Source organism: Schistocerca nitens, chromosome 1 (genome assembly GCF_023898315.1).
Source record: "Schistocerca nitens isolate TAMUIC-IGC-003100 chromosome 1, iqSchNite1.1, whole genome shotgun sequence".
Taxonomy (NCBI): domain Eukaryota; kingdom Metazoa; phylum Arthropoda; class Insecta; order Orthoptera; family Acrididae; genus Schistocerca; species Schistocerca nitens.
In genome coordinates, this window is record NC_064614.1 from 634,313,007 (window position 1) to 634,339,040 (window position 26,034).

The 26,034-nt window shown below is 38.1% G+C and overlaps 1 protein-coding gene across 1 annotated transcript in view; it reads right to left on the reverse strand.

Moving 5' to 3' along the window:
* LOC126236653 (ionotropic receptor 25a) overlaps positions 1–26,034 on the reverse strand; it is a 485,919-nt gene that overhangs the window by 263,834 nt on the left and 196,051 nt on the right. Inside the window, exons 9-10 of the mRNA XM_049946121.1 lie at positions 21,490–21,702; positions 8,572–8,766 (exon numbers count right to left, since the gene is read on the reverse strand). Of these exons, the coding sequence (XP_049802078.1) occupies positions 8,572–8,766; positions 21,490–21,702 (408 nt within the window). The remainder of the gene's footprint in view (positions 1–8,571; positions 8,767–21,489; positions 21,703–26,034) is intronic.

A 26,034-nucleotide genomic window follows, 5' to 3' on the forward strand; every position in this document is an offset into this window, starting at 1 on the left:
CTTGCCATTGCCAGTCTACATTTTATATCCTCTCTACTTCGACCATCATCAGTTATTTTTCTCCCCAAATAGCAAAACTCCTTTACTACTTTAAGTGTCTCATTTCCTAATCTAATTCCCTCAGAATCACCCGACTTAATTCGACTACATTCCATTATCCTCGTTTTGCTTTTGATGGTGTTCATCTTATATCCTCCTATCAAGACATTGTCCATTCCGTTCAACTGCTCTTCCAAGTCCTTTGCTGTCTCTGACATAATTACAATGTCATCGGCGAACCTCAAAGTTTTTATTTCTTCTCCATGGATTTTAATACCTACTCCGAACTTTTCTTTTGTTTCTTTATTGCTTGCTCAGTATACAGATTGAATAACATTGGGGATACGCTACAAAACACCGTCTCACTCCCTTCCCAACCACTGCTTCCCTTTCATACCCCTCGACTCTTATAACTGCCATCTGGTTTCTGTACAAATTGTAAATAGCCTTTCGCTCACTGTATTTTACCTCTGCCACCTTCAGAATTTGAAAGAGAGTATTCCAGTCAACATTGTCAAAAGCTTTCTCCAAGTCTACAAATGCTAGAGATGTAGGTTTGCCTTTCCTTAATCTTTCTTCTATGATAAGTCATAGGGTCAGTACTGCCTCACGTGTTCCAACATTTCTACGGAATCCAAACTGATCTTCCCCGAGGCACTTAAGGTTTGTTTAACTTACTTATATTATTTTCAGCAGAGACAAAGATCACTAAATTAATTAAGTTGCCCAGAATTACTATTTATTCTCTGTTTATTCCTACTGTTGTGCTGCCAGGAATTTTAATATCATCACAAGCTTTTAACTGCATGGTTTTGGTATTTTGTTAGCATGCAGTAATCATTTCAGTTTATGTGCACCATTCTTTGAGCTGTCAAACATGATACAGTCCATGTCTGTTTTTTCAATTTGTATTTATTTATATTCTGCTATCTAACATTTTACATGTTACTGGTGTAAATATTTACTTCTAAATTTAAGGGAAAGAGTATGTAACATTTCAGGATATTTCAATCAATGTTACAATGTTAAATACAATCTCAGTAAAACCTATTAAGAGACCATTTGATATTATTTGTATTTTCTACTATTTTCTAGTGTTAAACTTGGTGTGACAGTAATCTGTGAGAGCTTCATTTCACTTAAATTTGATTCCTCATACTTTTTATACTGAATACTGTTCTTTTTTAAAACAAGTCTTCTTAAACAAATTTAAATATTCTACAGAAGACAAAATGGACAGTTTTCAGAAGTCTGTTGATAAAACTGAGGCTAACATATTTGTGGCTGTCAGGAACCTTAGTCAGCTTACTGTGGGATAAATCAATTGATTGTCCAGTACTTGTGATGTGTTCATGTATTAACATCATATGGCTAAAATTATTTAAATTCTGTTTAACGTTGGGGAGGCCATTATAATATTACGCTATTTGAAATGATCTTTATGTGATTCTCTTTGAGTAAGTGCTGCTATACAGCTGATGACCTCTTTTTGGCCACTTGAAAACAATTTTTGGGTAGTTATCCATAGAAGAATAACATATGTAAGGGGAAGTGGGAAAATGCAAAATATGCATACACTAATAGAGTTTTGTTTACATCATTCCTCATAATGTAAAACAGATAAAGCACTCCAAACAATTTAGAGCATAATTTTCCTGCGTGACTCACCCAGCTGCATTTCTGATCTATGCAGAAACTCAATTGTTTAATTATTTTGAAATCTTCATCAGTGATAGTTGAACTGAAAACTTTGTCTTCATGTTTACTGTCATTAATTTGTAAATTTTCCTGGAACCAGTTAGGACATCTAGCACTGCTGTGTTTAAGCTGTGTCACAGCTCCTCTAGATCAGCCACTTGTGAAATTAGAGTTGTATCACCTGTGTACATTACTGCCTCACATGGCAACAATGAGCATAAATCATTAAAATACACAATGGCAGGAAACAAACAAGTTCCAAGTGATAACAGATGCCTTTTGTAATAGGTAAGCCACCTGATCTTTCATTGTTTTTGTTACTAACTGTTCTCTGTTGCTTGGATATAACTCAATAAGGTGGAGATTATGCTCCCCAGCTCCATAGTTACGAAAATTTTTGATAAGTGTACTACCACACACAGTATCAAAAGCTCATCTCAAAGCCAGAAGAGATGCAAAGATTGTTTGGTTAAGCTCAAAAGACTCATATTTTTGTGATAATGGTCTCAACTGCTCTGATGTTCGAAAGATGAGATCTGTAACCATATTGAACATGGGTTATTTTGCTCAAAATGCTGGTTCATCTGTTTGTGCATACAATATTGTACTATTTTTAATATTGTTGAAAAGAGTGAGATGGGTTGACAGTTATTAGGGGACTTTCTTATGGGTAGATGTTACAATAGAAATTTTTACTTAGTTGGGAAAGATTCCTTCATGTAGCATTTGACTGATGATATTGGTTAGTGGCAGTACAATCCCTTTCTTTATATTTGAGTGGAAATGGCAGTACAATCCCTTTCTTTATATTTGAGTGAAAATAATCAATTTGGCAAAATAATGCAATTGGATTCATAATAAATCTACTCACCAAGCAGTGGCAGGAGAAAACTCACATAAAAGTGAAGGAAATGTGCAAATTTTTAAAGCCAGTGGGTTCTTCTAGCAGAAGGGTTGTAGAGGAAGGAAGAGCGATGAAGGAAAAGGCCTGGTGAGGTTTAGGAAATTGGGAGGGTTACAGAGAAGTCACCCAGTATCTTGGGTCAGAGGGTACTCACCATATAGCATGAGAAGGAAAGGCTTGCTTCTCATCCCATTCAGTAAGTCTGCTCTGATGCAGGGTTCTCAATGACCTTTCTGCAGTTCTCCTAATTTCCTAAACCTCAAGAGTCCTTTTCCTTTACTCCTGTTCCTTCCACAACAATCCTTCTGCCAGAAGAAGGAACCTCTGTCCCTAAAAAATTGCACATTTCCCTAACTTTTATATGCATTTTCTCTTGGTCCCACTTGGTGAGAAGATTTTTTTATCTATCCAGTTACATTATAATTTATTAATAATTTTTATTACATAATTTTAGAGTACATAGAAATCTTCTGCTTTTGTGTTGCTAAGTTTAGCAACTGCTTCACCAACTTGTCTGTAAGATACACGAGACTAGCATAAGCTATCAGGTGGTTTACTGACTAGAGCTAGGAGCAGAGCTTAGGCTTTATTTAAATCTTCACAGAGATTTTTATTTGAGCCAGAACTGGTAAAGTGTGCATTTGAGATGTTTAGTTGGATTAGAATGTTGTTGTGCTTATTTTCAGAGCCTATTTCTGTTTTAATAACTTTTCATCTTGCTTTACACCTGTTTTTTTAGTGGGGTATAAAATTGTCATTGGCTTTCCTTTTGGCTGCTCTAATTTCTGGCATGTACACCAATCTAACTGCTGCATAAGCTTTCTTGTCAGCTTGTCTCTGATGCATTCTGCTATAGTGCACCATTATTTATTCCTTAAGCTTGCTCAGGTGTGAGGTGTACCTGTTCCTCAGTTCTTGAGGTTTATTACATCGTTTCAGCTTTTTGTGATCCTTTTTTTTTTTTTTTTTTTTTTTTGCAATATCTGGGTCAACAAGAGGTTTTCTACAAATAATTCTAAAAATTGGTGTTGATCCATTGGCAGACATCATTAGTCAGAAATGTAACAAAATTTATGTGATTTAAATTGTTTTTAAACTGAATCAATTTATATATGTTCATTGAATGATCTGATTACCCTTCCTTGTTCAGCAGAAGAATTGTCTGTTTTGTTGTTTAGAGGTTGCCTGGGCCACAGTCCTATGTGATCTGAAATTCCAAAGTTTACAGTACCTAATTCAGTTTTAGATAGTCAGAAGGTGCACATTATATTATCCAACTTGCTTTGAACCTGGTAGATTTTTCATTTAGGCAATACTAGTTTATTGATCTTAATGTGTGTAAAGGGTGCTTCACATTTTTATTACTATACATAATGTCTATGTTACTGTTACCAAATATCAGCACTCCACCAATTTTGTTACTTAACAGCTTTATTATCAATTTTTCAAGATACTCTGCAAATAATACTTAGTTATTACTACAGGAGTGGTACACTGATTCAGCAATAACTTCCTGAATTGGTTTCAGTATCACTGAAAGATCACAAGCTGCTTCCACACAACAAGAACATACATCTATCATTTCATATACCAAATTATTTGTTTCTTTGGCAAAGACTGAAACACCGTCATACTTCAGACTTGTGCTATAGTAACATGTTGCTGACTAGTATTGATAAGGTACATTTAATACAGGTTTGCTGTAAGTTAGCAATTATTCATTTGCGATCAAAACATCACTAATTAATTCTTCAAATCAATATTCCATTTCTGTAAGTTTATTTTTAAGTGATAGTCTATTAGAACACAAGAGAATCACATTTTTTCCCTTGATGTTTGGTCTTAGCCTACCTATCTGGTTGGACGTGCAAAATTCTAGACTACTGAAGAATTGATGAGTCAGTCTCTTTAGTGGGAGTTTTTCAAATATTTTATTCTTTTTTCTTCAGATATGGAAAGCTATCTCAGAAGACAAAACATAGTTCTCTGTTCTCACTTATGAGTACATGCACATATTTATTACTAGCCTGTCCCAACGCTATAGAAGGAAATCCAAAACTGAAATGTCAGGAAAGTGGAGCACCATCCAATTATGAGATCCGACATCATGTAATATGTTGTGTCTAGACCATACAGCCTAGACACAATGCTGTAGCCGATAGGGCACGCAATGCTAACGCAGACGGGCGTGAAGTCTGGAACATGAGAACTTGTAAATGAATAAGAAGAAAAGTACGTAGATGCTTGTTACTTAACTTTTAATTAGTCCTTGGAATACATCTCTCTTGAATATTAGTAAGCTATAGGCACTGATACAAATGGCGCCTTGCTAGGGGCCGCCAGTTAACTTAGCAGAGGGCTATTCTACTGTCTATCTCTCGGCAAATGAGAGCAAGGCTTAGCACGTCCAATCGCTAGCTATGTTGTCCGTACAACTGGGGACGAGGTCTCCTCAGTCTCTCGAGACCTGCCTTGTGGTGGCGCTAGGTTTGCGATCCCACAGTGGCGACACGCGGGTCCGACATGTACTACAGGACCGCGGCCGATTTAAGTTACCACCTAGCAAGTGTGGTGTCTAGCGGTGACACCACATAATATATTATGAACAATATTATTATTAGTTTATTCAATTTAAAAACATCACCTACACCACTGTATTGGCACTCAAAAGCTTTTGGATAAGGATGTATTGTGATATGATACTTTTTAAACCTTGAGGTGGAAACATTTTGACCTACAATAATTAAATATGAAAGACAAAAAAGCAAAACTGCAGGTGTATTATTCACCTTAAATGTTACGAAAATTTGTCACAATAGGGAAAAAATCTGTTGTTACATTTTAAAAAGAACCATAGAGTCTTGTAATTTTTAGCACATAAAAAAGGTTCTTAAGCATAATGACAAAGTGGAAAACTACTCTCTCCTGTCCAAAACATCAGTTGTTGGGACTTTTGTTTCAATACCCCCAAAAATTTATGAAATCTCACACATGGTGCCTTAGTTATCAACAGCTGTGCTTTATTTTCCACAAAATTAAATAGAAGACGAATTTAAAAAACAATTAAAAGTTATAAAGTGTAAAATGGACTTCAACAGACATCTCTTCATAGAGGAACTGCATTCCTGATGTTATAACTTTGAATGGTGCTGACAGTGAATGCAGGTGCAAAAACTGCAGTCTACAATTTCAAACCAAGAAACAAGTTTAGCAGAAAATATTCTGTCACTTAATTGCTGAACCAGACAAAGTGAATGACACAGGAGGTTAGAGTGGTAATCCACGGACATAACACTAACTCAGAGACAGGAAATCTAGCTTTTACAGGAATCATCTAAAATATCAGTATCATGACCAGTAACAGGCTAAACAGTATGGTGTGGATTACTGAACATGTGGTCAACTGTATCCATAACAAATCAGTAGAAGTTTTGTTCCCAATATATTTACACACAAAAATCAGATTCTGTATAGCCTAGAGAATTAAAGCTGTCTGATGTTGTGTGACTTTAAATATTATGAAAACATATATGATGTCAGGATTTGACTAAATATTAGCATTTTGAATCAGACAGAATAAAATTTGGTATTCAATGGATCATTACACAAACAATTTCAGTCTCTTTAGACAGACTCTCCAAATCTCTATAAATTGATGTCTACTTTCTTCTTATTGTACCATATATTAAAGCTGCTCCCTGTTTAATTTCTTTATGGGCTATGGGGGCCACCTGTGTGCAAGCTATTATTAGTCTACTTTTATGTTAATGGTTTTTGTAGGAGTCATATCTAGTGGGTTGCAGAATATTTGTAAATAAAACTTGTTCTTGTAATTTTCTCAGTAGGTTTTTGTGTAACATTTGGTGTCTTTTTGAGTTGTGAGCTGGACTTTTTGTCATTTCTTTTACATTCTGCCAACAGGAATGAATCTCATATGCATTAATTATACATTCTGAATTGCAGACAGGCACAACAAAAAGACTGTTACACACCAAGCTTTTGGCCAAAGCCTTTTTCAGAAAAGGAAGGGTAACGCATATACATGCACACAAGCAGGCATGCCCCATTCACAATGACTGCTACCTCTAGCCGCTCTAACCAGACTGCAACTGCTGCAGTGAACTACATCAGCAATCGGGAGTGTGACAGCATATGGGGAGCGATAGCAGAGTACAGATGGGGGCAAGAGAAGAGCACTGTCTTGCAGAGCACGCATGGACTAGAAGGCTGCAGAATAAGGCTGCCAGGAGCACCTTCGGGAGGCTGTGTGTGATGTAGGATGGAGTGGAAAACAAGAAGAGCAGAGAGGGCAAGAGACTGGTGGGTGCTTTGACAGAGAGTGAAAACAATGAGGGTGAGGGGATGTGGATTGGGACGAGGTTGTAGGGCAAGGGGGTGGAAACTGTTGGGTATTGGGTGTAGGGAGAGTAGGTTATCATTGGTTGAGGCTGGGCTAGTTTGGGGAGTGGAGAATAGGTTGTAAGGATAACTCTTATCTATGTAGTTCAGTAAAGCTGGTGATGGAGGGGAGGATTCAGGTGGTCCAGGTTGTGAAGCAGATATGCCCTCCTCAGGTGGCCAGGCTTATCGAAGGGATTTTTTAGTCCCTCTCATTCAGTCTGGCCACCTGAGAAAGGTGTATCTGCAGTGACAAGACCTCCCCTGCTGAGTATACTGAGTGTCTCACAAAGGTCTTTCCAAACAAGCACTATCCCATGACTTAGTCCATAAACAGATTTCCTGTGCCACACTCCCACACACCCCTAATCATCTCACCACCTCCATGAACCTGCTACAAATGAGCACCCATTTCGTCACCAAATACCAAACCAGTCTGGAACAACTGAACTAAATCCTTCCTCAGGGCTTTGATCATCTATCTTCATGCTCTGAAATAAGGGGCTATGTACCCAAGGTCCTACTCCACCCCCTTAAAGTGGTGTACATCATTTACTCAACCTCATCAACATCCTACTCCATCCCTATGCTACTCCCAGTCCCAACCGTTGCCCTCTCTGCTTCTCTTGTTTCCTACTCCATCCTCTCTCCCCCACAGCCTCTTGATGCTGTCCCTGGCAGCCTTGTCCTGTTGCTTTCTAGTCCCTGCACACTCTGCCAGGCAGCACTCTCCTCTCCCCATAGCCACACTCTGCTATCTTCCCCCCTTCCGTGCCCCACTCCTGACTGCTGCTTTCATTCAGCACAACAGCTGCTGTCCAGCTAGAACTGCTGGAGATAGTGGTCATGTGTGAATGAGATGTGGACACTTGTGTGAATGGGGTGTGATTTCCTTTCTTTTCTGAAGAAGGCTTTGGCCAAAATCTTAGTGTGTAACAGTCTTTTTGTTGTGCCTGTCTGCAACTCAGCATTTCATCTCTATGGAGAATAGCAATGTATCCTTTTCATAATTGCTTATATTCCAACCTGGACTCTCTACTGTTAAATCTGCTTCTCTCATTTTGGAATTACAGTACAGGCCGAGAAAAGTATTAACTAGAAACAGAATTAAAAGTGTTGGTCATCTAAACAATATTATGAATAGGACAGATTTCTACTCACCACATTATGAAGATGATGACTGAGGCACAGATAGGTACAACAAGATGACTGCAAAACAAGAAAGCTAGCCTTGGCAGCCAGCGAGCGTGCTCGTGTGTGCGTGAGTTGTGTTTGCTTGAGTGTGTGTGTCTAATTCTAATGAAGGCCTTTTTGGCTGAAAGCTTACTTATTTAACAGTCTTTATGTTGTGCCTATCTGTGACTTGTCATCTCAGCTACATCAAGAGTAGCATTCTATCCTTTCATAATACTGGCATTATTCCATCTTGGATTTCCCATTGTTTGATCTACACAGAATGATGAAGCACAGATGTAATATAAAAGTAGAAACATTAGCAATAACAGAAGAAGTACCACTTTTTTTGTTCATACCTTGTCTATGAGATCTTTGATCATTCCATTCCATCTACCTTCTTCATCCATGTTTCCAAATTTACCATCCGCCACTTCATAAATTTCAATCTCAAAATTAGTGATATTGCGGATCGCATTGATCAAGTCAATGCAATAACCTTTAAACTTTGTACTTCCATTTTCATCCTGATATTTTATAACAAATGGTTGTTGCTGTCAATAATAACAAGATTTCAAATATAATATGCTAAACACTACAAAGAAAGAAAAATTAATGCTCATATAATTCCAATTTCAGTGCACCTAATTTTGTAAAGGTATTCAACTAACTTTACACAATAAAAACTTCATATCAGCAGGACAAAGGTTGGAATTATTAAACTCAAATATCAAAGTTCATGATGAGTAACATTTTCAGTCATGAAACCTATAAATTATAGCATTGATTTTAGTATGTTCTTATGCAACAGCAGTGTTATTTCTTATGCAATTGTTTTTATAAAATTTAAAGTTTGAATTATAACCTCACTTAACAATTTTAATGAATGTATCAGTATTTTACAAGATATGATGCTGTAGGCACTGCACATTGTTATGCTATATTCAGCATGGGCAACTAATGCTATAAATACCTTCTAAATGACAGCAACATAGAAGATGGAATCCTTGGAAACTGTGTACTACAGCTACAGTACAAAAAACAGAATTTGTGTTTGAAAGCTATAGCAGAGAATGATAATAAATGATACAATAAATCGAGTGTATATAAAGCTATTCAAAAACAGGTTTGTCAAACAGAGGCCACAAAACATAGGAACACAGTTCAATTTCTGCTGGACAGTGAATAGTATGAAGTGTACCCATTTGGTGAAGCACAATACTTGTTTGTTGCTTGTCAAAAATAGATCAGCAAGCCTGAGATCACAGGGTCAACAATTTGATGTTACAGATCTTGAATAATTGGAAGCATAGATGTAATAAACAGACTGTCCTTCATTTACCCAAACAGATAAATATTGGATGGTATAAGCTTGGTGAACCAGGAAGCCTCTGAAAATGATTACCCACCTATTCTGATCCAACAACATAAAATAGTGTTTTTCAGGTAACCCCACTCAAAAGTTTCAAAGTGCCAGCAAATTAAATCATTCAAATATTTTTGAAGGTGGGTAGGATCTAGTTTACTAGCATCTCTAGGTAGGTACCGTGTTACAGATTTTCCACGAAACAGGAGGCTGCAGAAATGGCACCTTTACAGAATGTCTTCCATATCTGGTAGCTATCAGAGGACTTTAAAAGATTATGGCACTTAATGTTGCCAGAAAGATTAAATATTGATTAATCAGCAAAAAAATTACAGCAAAAACTATTTTTTCCTTTCTTCACCTCTATAAGCACTGTGCAGATTCCAAATCTTCTGCTACTGCCATCAGGATGCAAAGCCTACATTAACTATTTTCATCTGATGGATGAGATTATCACTGTTTTTCCATTTGCATTTGTAAACAACTATTAATTTTTACATTATCAGTTTCTTTACGATAAAGTAACTGCTTCTTGGATTGATAAACTGTACATTTAGGTAGTCTGCAAGAAGACGTGGTATCCAGGCTATGTATCGGATGTGTCATGTTTGGGGCCTACACAGCCTTGCAAAAAATGTAAATTATTAACAAGTCTACCAAAAATCCAGAAAATCCAGAAAAATCAACTCTTTTAAATGAACCTTGCAGACATTAGCAAGCATATAAAATTCATTTTAACTGAACATATTTTTAAGTGAATTTGCACTAAATATACAGTACCAGAAGTACAGTATTTCACATAGACTACACATTCTCTCCTTCTACACTGTCAGTGTTCCTCTGGGACTTCCTTTCTATACTGCTCTGAATGTTGGTTTACACATATACATGGTGCAGAAAAAATATGAAAACATAGCAAAATCAAAAGGAATTCTCATACAGATAAAAAAATTCTGGAGAATTATTCATAAAGTACAAAAACATAAATGCAATAGCAGTTAATTAGCTTACAGAGCAAGTGTCAAGGAAGTGGTTATTTCCTTCCCCAATTTCAAATTAGATTTGTACTATGAATTTGCCTACAAAGATGTATTCAATTTATACAAATGTCCAGAGGTGAGACACTCCTTCAGCTTTCTTTTGAAGTTGGTCAGTACTTCTATGCTCTTTATGCTTAGTGTCAATCAGTTATAAAATAAGGTCCCTATATTTATAGGCACTTTATCCATAATTTTAAGCATTTTTGTACAAACAAAGCAATTGTCTCTAGTTCTTGACCTGTATTCATGAAAGCCTCTGTTTAATGTCACTGCACAGTTGATAATTTCAATTCTTTACATTTATTTTTACAGGATTCCAAAGCTACTACATTCCCCACAGAGCTGATGGTTTTCTCTTGGAAGTCTTAAAATTCCATTAATATGCACATCTGCTGCTCCTACCACATCTGTCAGAAAGCCTATCTTGTACAACTACAAGACAAAATATCCTAACAGTGACTAAGATGGTATGGACAAATGCAATGCATGGATGCTAACAGGCTACTAATACTATTGTATGAGAGACAGAGAGATCAAGAGGATGAACAAGACTAAGGTGCAAGGATATGGCAAAATCTAATTTAACACTGAACAGGGAGGACATATGTGGGACACCACTGAAGAAGGACAGACACTTTTAATGACCATAATTGCTGCAGAAGCTCATTTTCTGATGCACTGAATATGATGGAATGATGTGGGAAACAAAGATGACGATGTAGAAAGGTATAACCACAGTCCATTTTCAGTAAAGTTTTGGTATCCCTGCATAGGAACCTGTGCTTCATCACAAATACATTTGTACTTCTTTCTAGCAGGTCTTATCAGTGTGTTTTCTCACATCAGAAATCACCCAAGAACATGTTACAGTCTATTTCTTTTATGTCTGCATCCACAAAGCTATATTTATATACAAGATAAAGAGTGGAGATCCTAGTACAAAGCCCTGAGCTAATACAATTTTATCTTCAGATAACCAGAGTAGGTAGTTTTTCAATATTAGTACACTGATGTTTTATTTGTATACATTGATGTCTATTTTTTACAAAAGTTGGAGGCTTCCTGCTGTATGCCATAGTACAGTAGTTTCAGAGTAAGTCTAATATGGACACAGTTATGGTTGTAATTGTCTAAGTATAATCTGGATACATCCCTCTTACATTTGTGGTTAAACTTTCATTTCTATCTTTATGGATCTGTCACTTCTTAAACCCATGCTGTGATTTATTTAAGATGTTTACAGTGTATAATGACAAAACCCAGCAGAGGGTGGGACTGATGCAAGTTGCTACATTCTGCAAACTACTATTTTTGTTTTCAGTGTAACTACAAAATTTTGAAACATAGTCTTATACTGGCAAAATTGAGTTTCTATCTTTTGATGTGAATCAAAAATAAAATTTAGAACTCTGTTTTTAGCTAAAATTTATCCACAACATTACAATAAATACAAGCTTTGAACTGTAGTAAAGAGAAGCAGTATGCTAAAAGTATTTACACACCTCAACAAAAGTGTGGGTATCGTAGGGTTTACTACAATGACTTATTACAGCACACGTATTGAGGTTTGTATAACACGTTATTAGCAACATAAATATAATTCCTTCTGAAAACAACAATGATTTTGGTTGGTTACAAAAAAATAATTACAAAACAAAGCAAGCTCTCTCCTAAGTGTACATCTTGAAAACAAAAACAGAGAAAATCTTTATCTGGTTATGATGATTATCAGTCTTTAGTAGCGAGAATGTCCTCCCACACAAGGATGGGTTCTTCCACTCTGTGAGGCATGCTCTGGATGAGACCCTCAAGTTTATCTTGGGATTTGAGGTCTCACTCCTCAATGGCAGCTTCAGTGAGAGTCTGCAGATTGTCAGGTTGATTAGGATGCTGTTCAGTGGCCACCTTCAATCAGTCTCATGCATGCTCAATTGCATTCATTTATGGGGGCTGTGCTGGCCAATATATTTGGTTGGTGCTACATTTTTCAAGAGACTGAGAAACTGCTAAAATATAGTATAGTCTTGCATTGTCATTGACTTGGATGAAGTTGTCACTGATTTCACATCTGTAGGGCCTTACAGTCATTTGTAGGACTTCTTGACAGTATCTGGGATGAGTCAAATTGCTATAAATGGGAATTGGGGGGGGGGGGGGTCTGTTGTCCCATCATTATTGCCACCCAGAATGTTACAGTTCCACATCCCCATGGGTGGACTTCCTGAACATATCGGCATTCCTGGTGTCATCTAGCACTTCTCCAATTGCTAACACGACCAGTGTCTGATCGCAAACCGCAAACCAATCCTGCTCTTATCAGAAGACATGACATTACTCTATTCTGCAATGATCCAATGTTGATGTGGAAGAGCCCAGGTCCTTAAATTGTGTCAGTTCAGTTGGTTCAGTGCAAAACTTCTCAGCAATGAAGACCACCCCGTTACAACCTTCTATGCACTATTTGGTCTCCTGTCACCCAGGAGAAGTCATTTCCAATATTTCTGGCAGCTGATGTTGGGCACCTGTGAGCTGACAGTTGGAGGCAACAATCTTGCATTGGTATTGTCATATGAGGACAAGCATGCAGGGTCTATCATTCACATTTCCCATCTCTCTGTATCTTCTCTTAGACATACCACTTTGAGTTACACATAATCACCATCTTGCTGTGTATGACCTGCTGAAAGGAAATCTACTATCCTGACTTTATCAATGTGTTGTATGCCACTATGTGTCATGTTACTACAGTGCTGAGCACAAACTGAATGAAGCTGTTGTTGATACTGGACTGCTTACAGTATACTGTAGTGGCAGCAGTATCTTTATATGACTGGGAAATGGACACTTAGCATGCCAGCAGTAATCACCATCCAGTGTATGGGCTCTAACTGAATAACGCATGAAGTGCCTACGTCAATAAGACCTATAGTATCATAGACTACATTTTATTGTAGTAGTCCAAACTTTTGTTGAGCAGTGTGCATTAATTACAATGAAATTCCTAATAAGAATGTAAAATATAACAATTTAAAGCTAAGTAAGAGATAACAGAATTGTAGGAATAAGAGTATCATTTAGATTTGGTTGCAATCAACTTCAGAACAGGCTGAGAATATCATAACTAACTGTGACAGATGTATTTTAAGCCTTGGTGATGGTAAGTAGCAGGTTATTAGACTGACCGGAGGCAAAGGATGTAGGACTGACACTGTGTGACCAATCTACATCTACATATATATATATATATATGTACTCCACTAGCCACCAAGCAGTGTGTGGTGGAGGGCACTATTCATGCCAAAGTCATATTCCCCCTCCCCTCTCCTGTGTTCCACTCGCGGATCATGCTAAGGAAAAATGACTTGTCTGACTGCTTATTCTTGGTGAAATAGAGATTGTATACCCAAGTTAAGCCCTTAGGGGATGAAGTTGACATTTTTATTTTAAGATTTAAAGTGCTGTGGCAAGACACAAATAGTGTGGAGAAAGTAATTATGTTATTTATGATAAAATGGCTACTGAGAGCATAAATTACAACAGTGAAAAGCTACACAAGGTCACAGGTCATACCTGTCTACTGGAGAGGTAGTAGAAGCAATACACAAGACTACCAGCCAAAATCCTTGGTATCAATTTGTTGTAAAGTCCTAGAACATATTCTGTGCTCAAACATAATGAAGTATCTTGAACAGAATGACCTCCTCAATGCCAACCACCACGGTTTTCAAAAACATCAATCATGTGAAACCCAAGTCGCACTTTTCACACAACACATTGAAAGCTTTGGATAAAGGCAACCAGGTAGAGACAGTGTATCTTGAGTTCTGAAAAGCATTTGACTCAGTACTGCACCTATGCTTATTGTCAAAAGAATGATTATATGTGGTATCAAGTGAAATTTGTAACTGGATTGAGGACTTTTAGGTAGGGAGGACACAGCATGTTACCTTGGATGGAGAGTCATCATCAGATGTAGAAGAAAATTCAGGTGTGCTCCAGGTAAGTGTGTTGGTACCCTTGCTGTTCATGTTGTATATTAATGACCTTGCAGACAATATTAATACTAAAATCAGGCTTTTTGCAGATGATGCAGTTACCTATGGTGAAGTACTGTCTGAGAGAAGCTGCATAAACATTCAGTCAGATCGTGATAAGATTTCATCATGATGCAGAGATTGGCAACTTGCTCTAAATATTCAGAAACGAAAAATTGTGCACTTCACAAAATGAAAAAAAAAACATAGTATCCTATGACTATAATATCAATGAGTAACTGTTGGAATCAGGCAACTCTTACAAATACCTGGGTGTAACACTTTGTTCAGATATAAAATGGAATTATCACATAGGTTCCGTCTTGGGTAAAGCGGGTAGCAGACATTAGTTTATTGGTAGAATACTGGGGAAGTGCAATCAGTCTACTGAAGAGACTGGTTACACATCACTTGTGTGACCCACTCTAGAACATTGTTCAGATGTGTGGGGTCCATACCAGATAGGACTAACAGGGGATATTGCACATGTACAGAGAAGGGCAGTATAAAGGTTTGTTTAATTCAAGGGACGGGGAGTCACAGAGATGCAAACTCTTGACGGTGGACATAAGCTACCCCAAGGAAGTCTATTAACACAGTTTCAAGAACCAACTTTAAATGATTACTCGAGGGATATACTACAACCCCCTACATGTCGCTCACACACGGAACCTCAGGATAAGATTAGAATGATTACTGCACGCACAGAGACAATCAATCATTCTTCCCAGGCTCTATATGTGAATGGAACAGGAAGAAACCATAATAACCAGTACAATGGGATGCACCCTCTGTCATGAACCTCGCGGTGGTTTGCAGAGTGTAGATGTAGGAATGCAAACAGCATATAGATTTGATTGTGACCAACTTCAGGACAGAGAGAATACACTGATTGATCATTTCAGTAAGCCTGTGTGATGGCAAGTACCAGGTTACTGGCCTGAAAAAGTAGGGAGATGTAGGACTTTGGGAGACGAAGTCCACATAACCCTTTTGAGACTGAAATTGGTATTCTCAGTTTATTCAGGATGACTAATATCTAATTTCAAAAGCTTAATGCCTGGCTGATATTCTTTTATAAAATAACAGCTCCAGATAAATTACTGTATTATTATACAAGAAGAAAGTCCTTGTAGATATTACAAAGCTGTAGGCAGAGGCACAAATGTGAAATCACAACATTGCTAAATTTGAAACCATATGTTCATTCACATGAGAAAAAACTAGAAAATATAAATAGAACTGACCAGCAATTAATTATGAAAGTCACCCAGGACTCAGTGTCATGGAAGGTATGTAAGTCACATCTACATCTTTCTGTTTACATTAACTGGTGAATTCTATTTTGTGCTTTCTTACTATGTGGCATTAGATAACTTCCTTAATTAATTAGTAAATTCTTTTGCTCCTTCATATTTCTTTGGTCTGTACTGTAGATTGATGAAAATTAATTCTGAAAGCTATCATTTTAATGAATATCTGAATTGATATTTGCCAGCAGTTCCATTTTGATTGGACTTTTTCCCTCATAGCAGATTTTGAGTTCCATAAAATTGTTTTAATGGATTCTTTTTCTAGAATCTTGATGCACTGATCTTTGCTCTCAACAGCCATATGGCACAGAGATGAAATCAATATACTCATTGACATCTCTGGAAATGAACATGAAACACAGCAACATCTCATAGTATTAACACAAAATTGCGTCGGATACCTTCAAAATCTTACATTCACATGTTATAATATGTTCTCCTCTACAATTAGTAGCAATAAACAGAATACTTTCCAAATTAAATCTGAGATTTATGCATACTTGGTAAGATAGAAAAGAATTTTCAGGAAGAAATTGCACATTTAGTGCCTACAGGACATTTTCTGATCATCTTTAATGCATAACACAAATATGATATTGCCACCTAAAAGGAATTTACGAAAACAAATTTAAGATGAAGATGATTTGTTAATCTCCTTACAAATATTAGAGTTCCAGAATTATTTCCTGTTGATTTTCAGTAACTTGCATTTTTGTGTGGATCTCGGGTTCTGAGTGACGCATCCCCTTATCTCTCACTTTTCCATGTGTCTGCTATCCTCCTAAGAAAAATCTGTTCCTTACATTCAGTATATCCATATTGATGACAGTAGTAGATAATCTGAAATTCCATTTTTTAGTCTGTTGCATAGTTTACTTACTTGAAAAATGTGGAAATTTTGTGAGTATAGTGTGACTTTAGCTATTTACAAATAATGTTTTTTGAACATTTAATGGGAAATGAGCATTTTAGAAGTTTCAAGGAGTGTAAGCAGTGGCAGGAGATCACGTTTGCAGGGATTCAAGCTGTACAAAAGAGTTGGATGATGTTCTACTCGCCACTCAATGTCCAGAACATATATCAAGGCTAATTTCCGGGTGCTAAACAAGATGTTGCGGAAGCGTAAACCAAAACAACAAAAAGACTGAAATAATTGTTCTTTCAGACATGTCCAAAAGAACAGACACCATTTTTGATCCAGCAGCCACTGTAAATGACAACACAAGTGAATTACAGACATTTTTTGTGAGTAGGCATTGATTTAAATCAATGCCCGAAAGAACAGACACCACTTATATACAATGAAGCACCAAAGAAACTGGTATAGGCATGTGTATTCAAATACAGTGATATCCACACAGGCAGAATATGGCACTGCAGTCAGCAACACCTATGTAAGAGTGTCTGGAGCAGTTGTTGGATCAGTTACTGTTGCTAAAATGGTAGATTTAAGTGAGTTTGAATGTGGTGCTATAGTCAGCACAAGAGCGATGAGACACAGCATCTCCAAGGTAGTGATGAAGTGGGGATTTTCCCATATGACCATTTTATGAGTGTACTGTGAATGTTAGGAATCCGGTAAAACATCAAATCTCCAACATTGCTGTGGCCGGAAAAGGAACCTGCAAGAACAGGACCAACAACGAATGAAACAAATCATTCACTATGACAGAAGAGCAATCCTTCTGTAAATTTCTGCAGATTTCAATGCTGGGTGATCACCAAGTGTTAGCGTGCAAATATTATCAATATGGGCTTTCAGAGCCGAAGGCCCAATAGTGTACCCTTGGTGACTGCATGACACAAAGCTTTATGCCTTGCCTGGGCCTGTCAACACCAACACTGGACTGTTAATGACTGGAAACATGTTGCCTATTTTGTTTCAAATTTCATCAAGTGGATTGGCATGTATGGGTATGGAGACAACCTCATGAATCCATGGACCCTGTATGTCAGTAGAGGACTGTTCAAGTTGGTGGAGACATGTGGGGCATGTGCAGTTGGAGAGATGTTGGACCCCTGATATGTCTAGATACAACTCTCACAGGTGACACATACGTAAGCATCCTCTCTGATCACCTGCATCCGTTCATGCCCATTGTGCATTCCAATGGACTTGGGCAATTCCAGCAGAACAGTGTGACACCCCACACATCCAGAATTGCTACAAAATGCCCAGGAACACTCTTCTGAGTTTAAATACTTCCTCTGGCCACCAAACTCCCCAGACATGAACATTACTGAGCATTTCTTGGATGCCTTGCAACGTGCTATTCAGAAGAGATCTCCTCCCCCTCATACTCTTATGAATTTATGGACAGTCATGTAGGATTCATGATGTCAGTTCCCTCTAACACTACTTCAGACATTAGTCAAGGCCATGCCACATCATGTTGTGGCACTTCTGCATGCTCGTGGGGCCCTACATGATAGGCAAGTGTATCAGTTTCTTTGGCTCTTCAGTGTATAATTAAGGTGAGGATGGCCAGACAGCTCTTAAGTGCATATGCACAACAAACTCAGACTCTTACAGGAATCAGTGAAATGCTGCAGGTATTGAGGATAAGGGGCAAGGGGCACTATGTTCGCAGTGTGTGGGTAAGTTGAGAATTTGGGTGTGACGGGAGACATGGTAGGGAAGTCTATGCAGTTGTAGCGATCAATACATCTCGATGGGTCAATAGTCAGAGCAACTGCCTAGTAAGCAGAAGATCCAGGTTCAAATTCTAGTCTGACACAAATTTTCAACTTCCCTGTTGATTTAAATCAGTGCCCACTCACTGCCAACTTATGTAATTCCTTTGTGTATGAATTCATTGTGTCACAGCCAATACTTCCATTCCCCAGAAGGCCAGTTACTAGTACTTCACGTGGCCCATATTGTGCACTGACACAGATGATTCATACATGACAGAGTTCATGCATATTGTAAATATAATTTTGGACATTTATGAAACAGTCCTATACATGTGAAGCAAATATCTTGGACAAGGTACTCCTGTCACATAGCTAATGACATTTCATTTCTTAGTTCAAGACAGTGATAAGTAAGGACATAGACAATATTAGTACTAGAATGTATTTAAAAAGGTCTTGTACATAAACTGAAGCCATTTTTCAGACTAAAGTGAATACATTTGAGATTTTCTATTTATATTCAATATCCCAAGGAACTGACAGCCAAGTTAGTTAAGATATTGCAGGAAAGTTCTGGTAGAAATTAAATAATTTAAGAATAAAGGTGGCTACTTACTAAATATGGAAGGTGTTGAGTTGTTGACAGGCACACAGGAAAGAAAATGAAAACTTGATAGAATTTGTAATAAATCCTTTCTCTAACTAGGGTACACACACACACACACACACACACACACACACACACACACACACAACACAACACATGCCTGGGCCCCTACATGGTGCTGGCTAGATACACAATGCAGGATTTGCAGATCAGCAGGTGGATTGATGGTGTGGGGATTGTATCAGGTGGTGTGGGTGGAGGCAAGGAGAGGCATGAAGAAGGGTTTGGGGTGAGTAGCTAGCAGCTCAGAGAGAGGCAGCCAGTTTGCTGGCTGGGAATACGGCAGGAAGGTGTGGCAGGTGCACGGGCTAGGCATATGATGCATGGGTATCAGCACTGGTAGGGAATGGCACCTGATGAAGGTGACAAGGAGATATGAAGTGAGAGGGGCTGACAGGACAGAGGAAGGGGAATCTGTTATGTGGACGGTGTGAAGACAGTGGGTTAATGGAGACTGAGGCCAGGAGACTTACAGGTGCGAAGAATTTGTTGCAAGGATAACTCCCTTCTGTGTAGTTCACAAAAACTGGTGATAGAGGGAAGGAGCCAGATGGCACAGGTTGTGAAGCAACCATTGAAATGGAACATTTTGTGATCGGTTGCCTGTTGTGCCACGGTGTGGTCAAATTTGTTCTTAGTCACAGTTTGACAGTGACTATTCACTCTGGTGGACAGCTGGTTGTTAGCATACCAATACAAAAAGCTCTGTATTGGTTTCATCAGAGCTGGTAAATGACATAGCTGCTTTCACTGGTGGGTAGGAAGTGCCTATGACTAGACTGGAGTAGGAAGTGCTGGGAGAGTGGGTTAGACAGGTCTTAGACCTGGATCTACCACTGGGATATGATCCCTGTGGCAAGCAGTTGGGATTGGGAGTGGCTTAGGCATGGACTAGGATGTTGTTCAGATTGGGTGGGTAACAGAATACCACTTTAGGAGGGATGGGAAGTGTCTTGGGAAAGATGACCCTCATTTCACAGCATGATGATAGATAATAAAAACCCTGGATAGGATCTGATTCTTGAGGGTGGTGGGTGGATTAGCAATGTGTGAGGATACAGCGTAGAAAATTTACTTGAGGACCAGGTTTATGGGGTAGTGACTGATTATGAAGGTCCTCACCTGGGAAAGGGAGTTCTTGTCATTGCAGATACGCTGTGCATGGGTGGTCAGGCAACACAGGAGGGATCTTTTTGGTGTGGGAGGGTTTAAAGCTGAAAAAATGCAGGTCCTATTGATGGTTAGTGGTTTTAATGTGAACAGAGGTGTGGAGGGATTCATCAGAGAGATGGAGCTCTAAATGCAGGCGGGCGGCATGTTGGGTTGAGGAGGACCAGGTAACACATATGGAAGAGAAGATGTTGAGGTTGTGGAGGAATGAGGATATAGTCCAGATCATGAAGATAACATCAATGAATCTGAATCAGACAAGGAGTTTAGGGTTTTGGGAGATTAGGAAGGTTCCCTCTGAGTGACTCATAAATTGGTTGACAAAGTAGGTTGACATAAGAGGGTGCCAATCCAATGCCCATGGTGTGCTGCGGATTTCTTTATGTAACTTCCCCTCAAAGGAGAAGAACTAATGTGCCAGTATATAGGTGGTAATGTGTATGAGGAATGAGTTGGTGGGTTTGGAGACTGAAGGACCTTAGAAGAGGGAGTGTATGATAGTGGCAAGGTCATGGGCTTGAAGGATGTTGGAGTATAGGGAGATGGCTTCAACAGTGATGAGTAAGGATTGAGGAGGTAAAGGAGTGGGAATGGTGAAGGAAGTGTTTAGTATCTTTGATGTGCAGATACAAATTTTCTGGAGCCCCAAAGATTATAATACAACAGTGAGTCTAAAATGCTATGTTAGTGTTATCATTTTAATCACTTTGCTTATCATAGATGCAAAGATAATATATATATCAGTCTACCCATCTCCACACCCTTGAAACTTTACTCTGCAAACAACATGCAGACATGCTGTTTAAGTAAACTTGTTAATAAAAAAGGGGAGGGAGAGAGAGGGGGGAGGGGAGAGAGAGAGGGAGAGGAGAGAGAGAGAGAGAGAGAGAGAGAGAGAGAGAGAGAGAGAGAGAGAGAGGAGAATAAACTTGCTAATAAAAATTTTAAAAAAAGGAAGAGGGGGAGAGGGTGGCATGATGAGGGGGGGGGGGGGAGAGGGACTGAGAGAAAGGGGGGAGGGTTGGGGTATCTGTTAATGAATATACTCACAAGTGCCACAACAACAGTGTATTGCGTAACTGGCACTGAAGGTTTGACTTTCGTAATGAATGGTGAATCCAAATCTGCAGCCCATGTGCCCACTTCTGTAGCAGTATTATCACTCAAACTCACATTAAGAGCTGTCATATTAAATTGCATATGGCTATGTCCATTAGAAGACAATATTATTTGACCATAAGCTCCTGAATTCTGCATTGAAATCTGAAAAATTAACGGGTAATTCATTGTAGGTTTCATACAGTGGGTTGCGTACAACTTTGTGTTCATAAAAACATAACAAAATTGAAACAACTCCAATGAATCAGTGTTCTGTTTGCAAATGTTGAAAACTGTTAAATGTTTCAGAGGTGATATAGTGAAATATCAATAACTTTCTGTAAAAAATATCGAAGAACTTTTCTTCACTAAAGAAAAAAAATAACCATGCTACTTGTGAATGCTTTCATTTTTAAAACAGAAATTAATCATGGAGACATCACACACAGTTTTCTTACAACATCAAACAGTACCTCTTGACACTAGGTTGACTTGGGTGTTGTTAAATCTCCAACAGAAATTTTTGTTGTAGATGCTAAAATGACATATATAATGATGCTCTGCAAGTATAGATACGAGGTGCTATCCAAAATTTTCAGGACTGGTGCTGCCATCTGTTGAAAACCTTACCTTTGGATAATGATCACCATCACCCTCATTCCCATCCACACATACACACCGGTCACAGCATTTCTGCCACTGGTGAAATGTTTTCTGGAAGTCCTGTTCTTTGAGGGTGTTGATAACCACTAGCAATGCTTCTTAAGTCCTCTCTAGAGTGTCGAACTGATGGCCTTTCAACCTGAGTTTCAGTTTTGGGAATAGTGCAAAGTTGCAACATGCCAAATCTGGCAAGTACAGTAGGTGGGGTACAACCGCCATGTTGTTTTTTCACCAAAAGGCCCTGATGACCATGGACATGTGACAGGGCACGTTTTCATGATGCAGCAGTCAGTTCCCTTGACGCCAAAGTTGGGGTCATCATTGATGCACTTTTTCATGGACCATCGCAAAACATCACAGTAGTATACAGAATTCCCTGTTTTGTTGGGTGGGATGAATTCTTTGTGCACAATTCCCTTGGTATCAAAGAAAATGATGATCATGCTCTTCACTTTGTTCTTATCTGTCTTGCTTTTCTGGGTCTTGGAGATCCAGGGCTCTTCCACTGGAACGATTTTTGCTTTGTCTCAGGGTGATAACCATAAATTCAGCTCTTGTCACTGGTGATAACCTGTGAGAAGAAGGTTGGCTCATCAGATGCAGTGTGACGAAGGTCTGTGCACACTTTAACATGCTGCGCCTTCTGATCAGCGGTCAAGATCCTTGGCACAAATTTTGCGGCAATATGATGCATGCCCATTTCATCAGTCAAAATTTGTTGACATGTCCCATAACCAATAGCCACTTCATCTGCAAGGTCTTGAATGGTTTGACATCGAATCCATGGTCCACATGAACCAATTGTTGAAGTTTGGCAATAATGTCTGGCATTGTGTGGCTAACAGGCTTTTCAGTGTGAGAATCATCTTCAACGTCTGTACGGCCAGCCCCGAACTGAGCATGCCACTCGAAAATATGCTCTGTTACCCAAACGCTTGTTGAATCATTGCAATGGTCTCTGTAGCACTTTTCCCAAGATTTGCACAGAATTTGATACACACATGCTGTTCTGTTCGTGGATCCATCATAAAATCACCACACACCAAACAGAGAATTACAGAAATCATTGTGGACATGCAACACATCCCCCCTCTCCCCTCCAGCTGAATGCCATTCCGCACACTGACTCATCAGATATGCAGCTCTCACTACATTGGGGTGCAAAGTTCTAGTCCTACTTTCCAGATGGCAGCACCAGTCCCGAAAATTTTAGATTCCACCTCATATTTACTTTCAGAGAAAAATGTTGGAGAAAAATTTATGGAATTGTTGCACTTGCAAGAATGAAACTTGTTATTATTCACTGAGAAACATGATCATGATGTTTTTAATCTAACCCACATACGATACAGTACTTATATAACAATGAGTATCACATATGCATTCAAAAACAAAGTACATTCTACAGAAATAAATTGCAGTAGTCACTTTGATTAGATCACCAAATCATATAAACATGGTGTTATTACTTTGAAACCATATTTTTCATAATACTGTTACATCATGAAATTCTTTATAAACAAATTCTGAGAATTGCACAGTATTCGTACATATATACATGAAGATGAATGTAATAATATACTACAAATGGCCTCCATGATTAATGAACTATGCAACAAAAATGGATGACATTAATGGAATCATATTATAGAATGATCAAATGTGACATAAAAATATGTGTCACATCAGGACTCAAACACAGATCCCAGCTGTACGAGCACATCTCACGAACTAATCTGAAATTTCAACTTGACTCTAGTTCCTCTCCGTACCTTCTAAACTTCATAGGCTTCCTCCACAATTCTGTAGAACTAGCAGCCCTGAAAGAAAGAATATAGCAGAGGTTTTGACATAAGTACAGCCTGTCGAATCTTACTTATGTGCCACATTTTTTTCTTCAGTGAGGCATACATCGTGTTGAGCAATAAGTTAAAAGTGTGTGTTAAACTGAGACTCAAACTTGGATCCCAGCTATTTGCAAACCTTTTATTTCCATTTGTGGTAACTGAGTACATTTTAAATACCGTTACTGGCTCAAAGCTTCAAATTGCCACTAGCTTCTTCCACACCTTCTAAACTACAAACAAAATACACTCATCAGGTGTATCAATTGTTTGGTTCTATCCTGCTATATTATGGTATCTTGTTTATAGACAAAACATGTTGTAAAAACTTGAGAGCATGTTTGGTGTTTAGCACACAGTGTAAAATAAATAAAATGCTTCATATGCAGTTTTCCAAACTGTATGCATCGCCATGCAAGCTCCCTATTACAGACAGTTCTGCACATTTTTCACTTTCTTAAAAAATTGCAAAATTAAAGAGAAAATTAATTGAAATAAACAAGAAAACACTGTAAGATGCAGAAGAGGGACCCTGCACCTGAAACCAATTAGGTGTAGCAAAATGATCAATTAGTCATTGGTTGTTGTCATTAATGTATTACCAATTGATTATCGGTATCATTGTTTCCTGTGAAGATATAAATAAATATATAGCCACAAAAATGGAGTGAATGCATAGTTTAAACATTATTCCTATTTTCATCATTTTCACCAACAATATGATAAGGGTAAATAAATTAACCACAAACATCATCTCAAAAACAAGTAGCACACTATTGTGTCAAAAAATAAGACAGCCATGAAAAGAATGAAGAATAAAGATAAATGTCAAGCAAGAACTATATATGATTCCCAGGATGTCTCTATTAAGTGGAATTTTGCAATCTTTGTAGGAAATTGAACTTCACTGCTTCAGTTTGGCATGTGATTCAAACACAACAGAAAGCAGTGAATTAGCTTAGTAATTTATTAGACACTTTCTTACTTTTGTTGTGAGCACAGGGTTAATTCTTGAGGAAAATGTAAAAATTGTTACTGGTGATTTTAGAATACATTTTGACAAACTGATGCCTTCTGATCTAAATGTATACCACAATGCCATAACTTTATTAATCTGAAACTTTAGCTGTTCCCTAAAGGTAAAATATTTGCAAGAACATTGGTAAACCAATTTGTTACATATCTTTCAGTTCTTAGAAACCTACTGATTTAATACTAAATGGTTACAACTAGAATATTTTCCATCAGGTTACATAATTAGATTAATGATTTCTTGAAGCAAATATGAAATATAGTATTATCAGGAAAGAAAGAAATACAAATGATACACATGAAACAAGTGTGGAATGATGTCAATCAGTCAATGAATGTGCACAAATACAAAACACAGCAAAAGCCTGCACATTATATATGTAAGCTCATCTTATGACAAACATGACACTGAAAATGATTAATGAGACACACACTGATTTTTCCAAGCAGCTTAAAGATCTTTAAAGCTTAAGCACTTACAATGCAAGTATACAATGTAGTTTTAAAATTGAAATCATCCACATCTAGTTAAAGATAAAATCAAAGTAGAAAGATCATTCTGAGTGTAGATGAACAAAGTAGTTTTATGGAATTGACATAATCAAATTTATCTGTTTTATCACTAACTACCGAGTCCACTGCATACTCGCCTCTTATTTAGTTGCTATTTATTTCTGGCTGGAGTCCTCTCACCATTGGACTGGGAATGGGTGGATATGACTTTGGCTGGACACCAACGAGCCAATTTAAGCAGGACTATGGCAAAACAGGCTGATAAATTTGAGCGGCTTAACTGTGACCAAGGAACTATTGGGTCCAACGGCATTCACCGCACTGTTATCAACTTCTCTGACAAGGAACTTGATGAAGCTACCATCTCAGCTCTCAGTAAAGGATTGAACTTTGCCCCAGCTCCACGTAAGTTACCTGTGGTTGAGATTATTAGTGGAGTGGAACA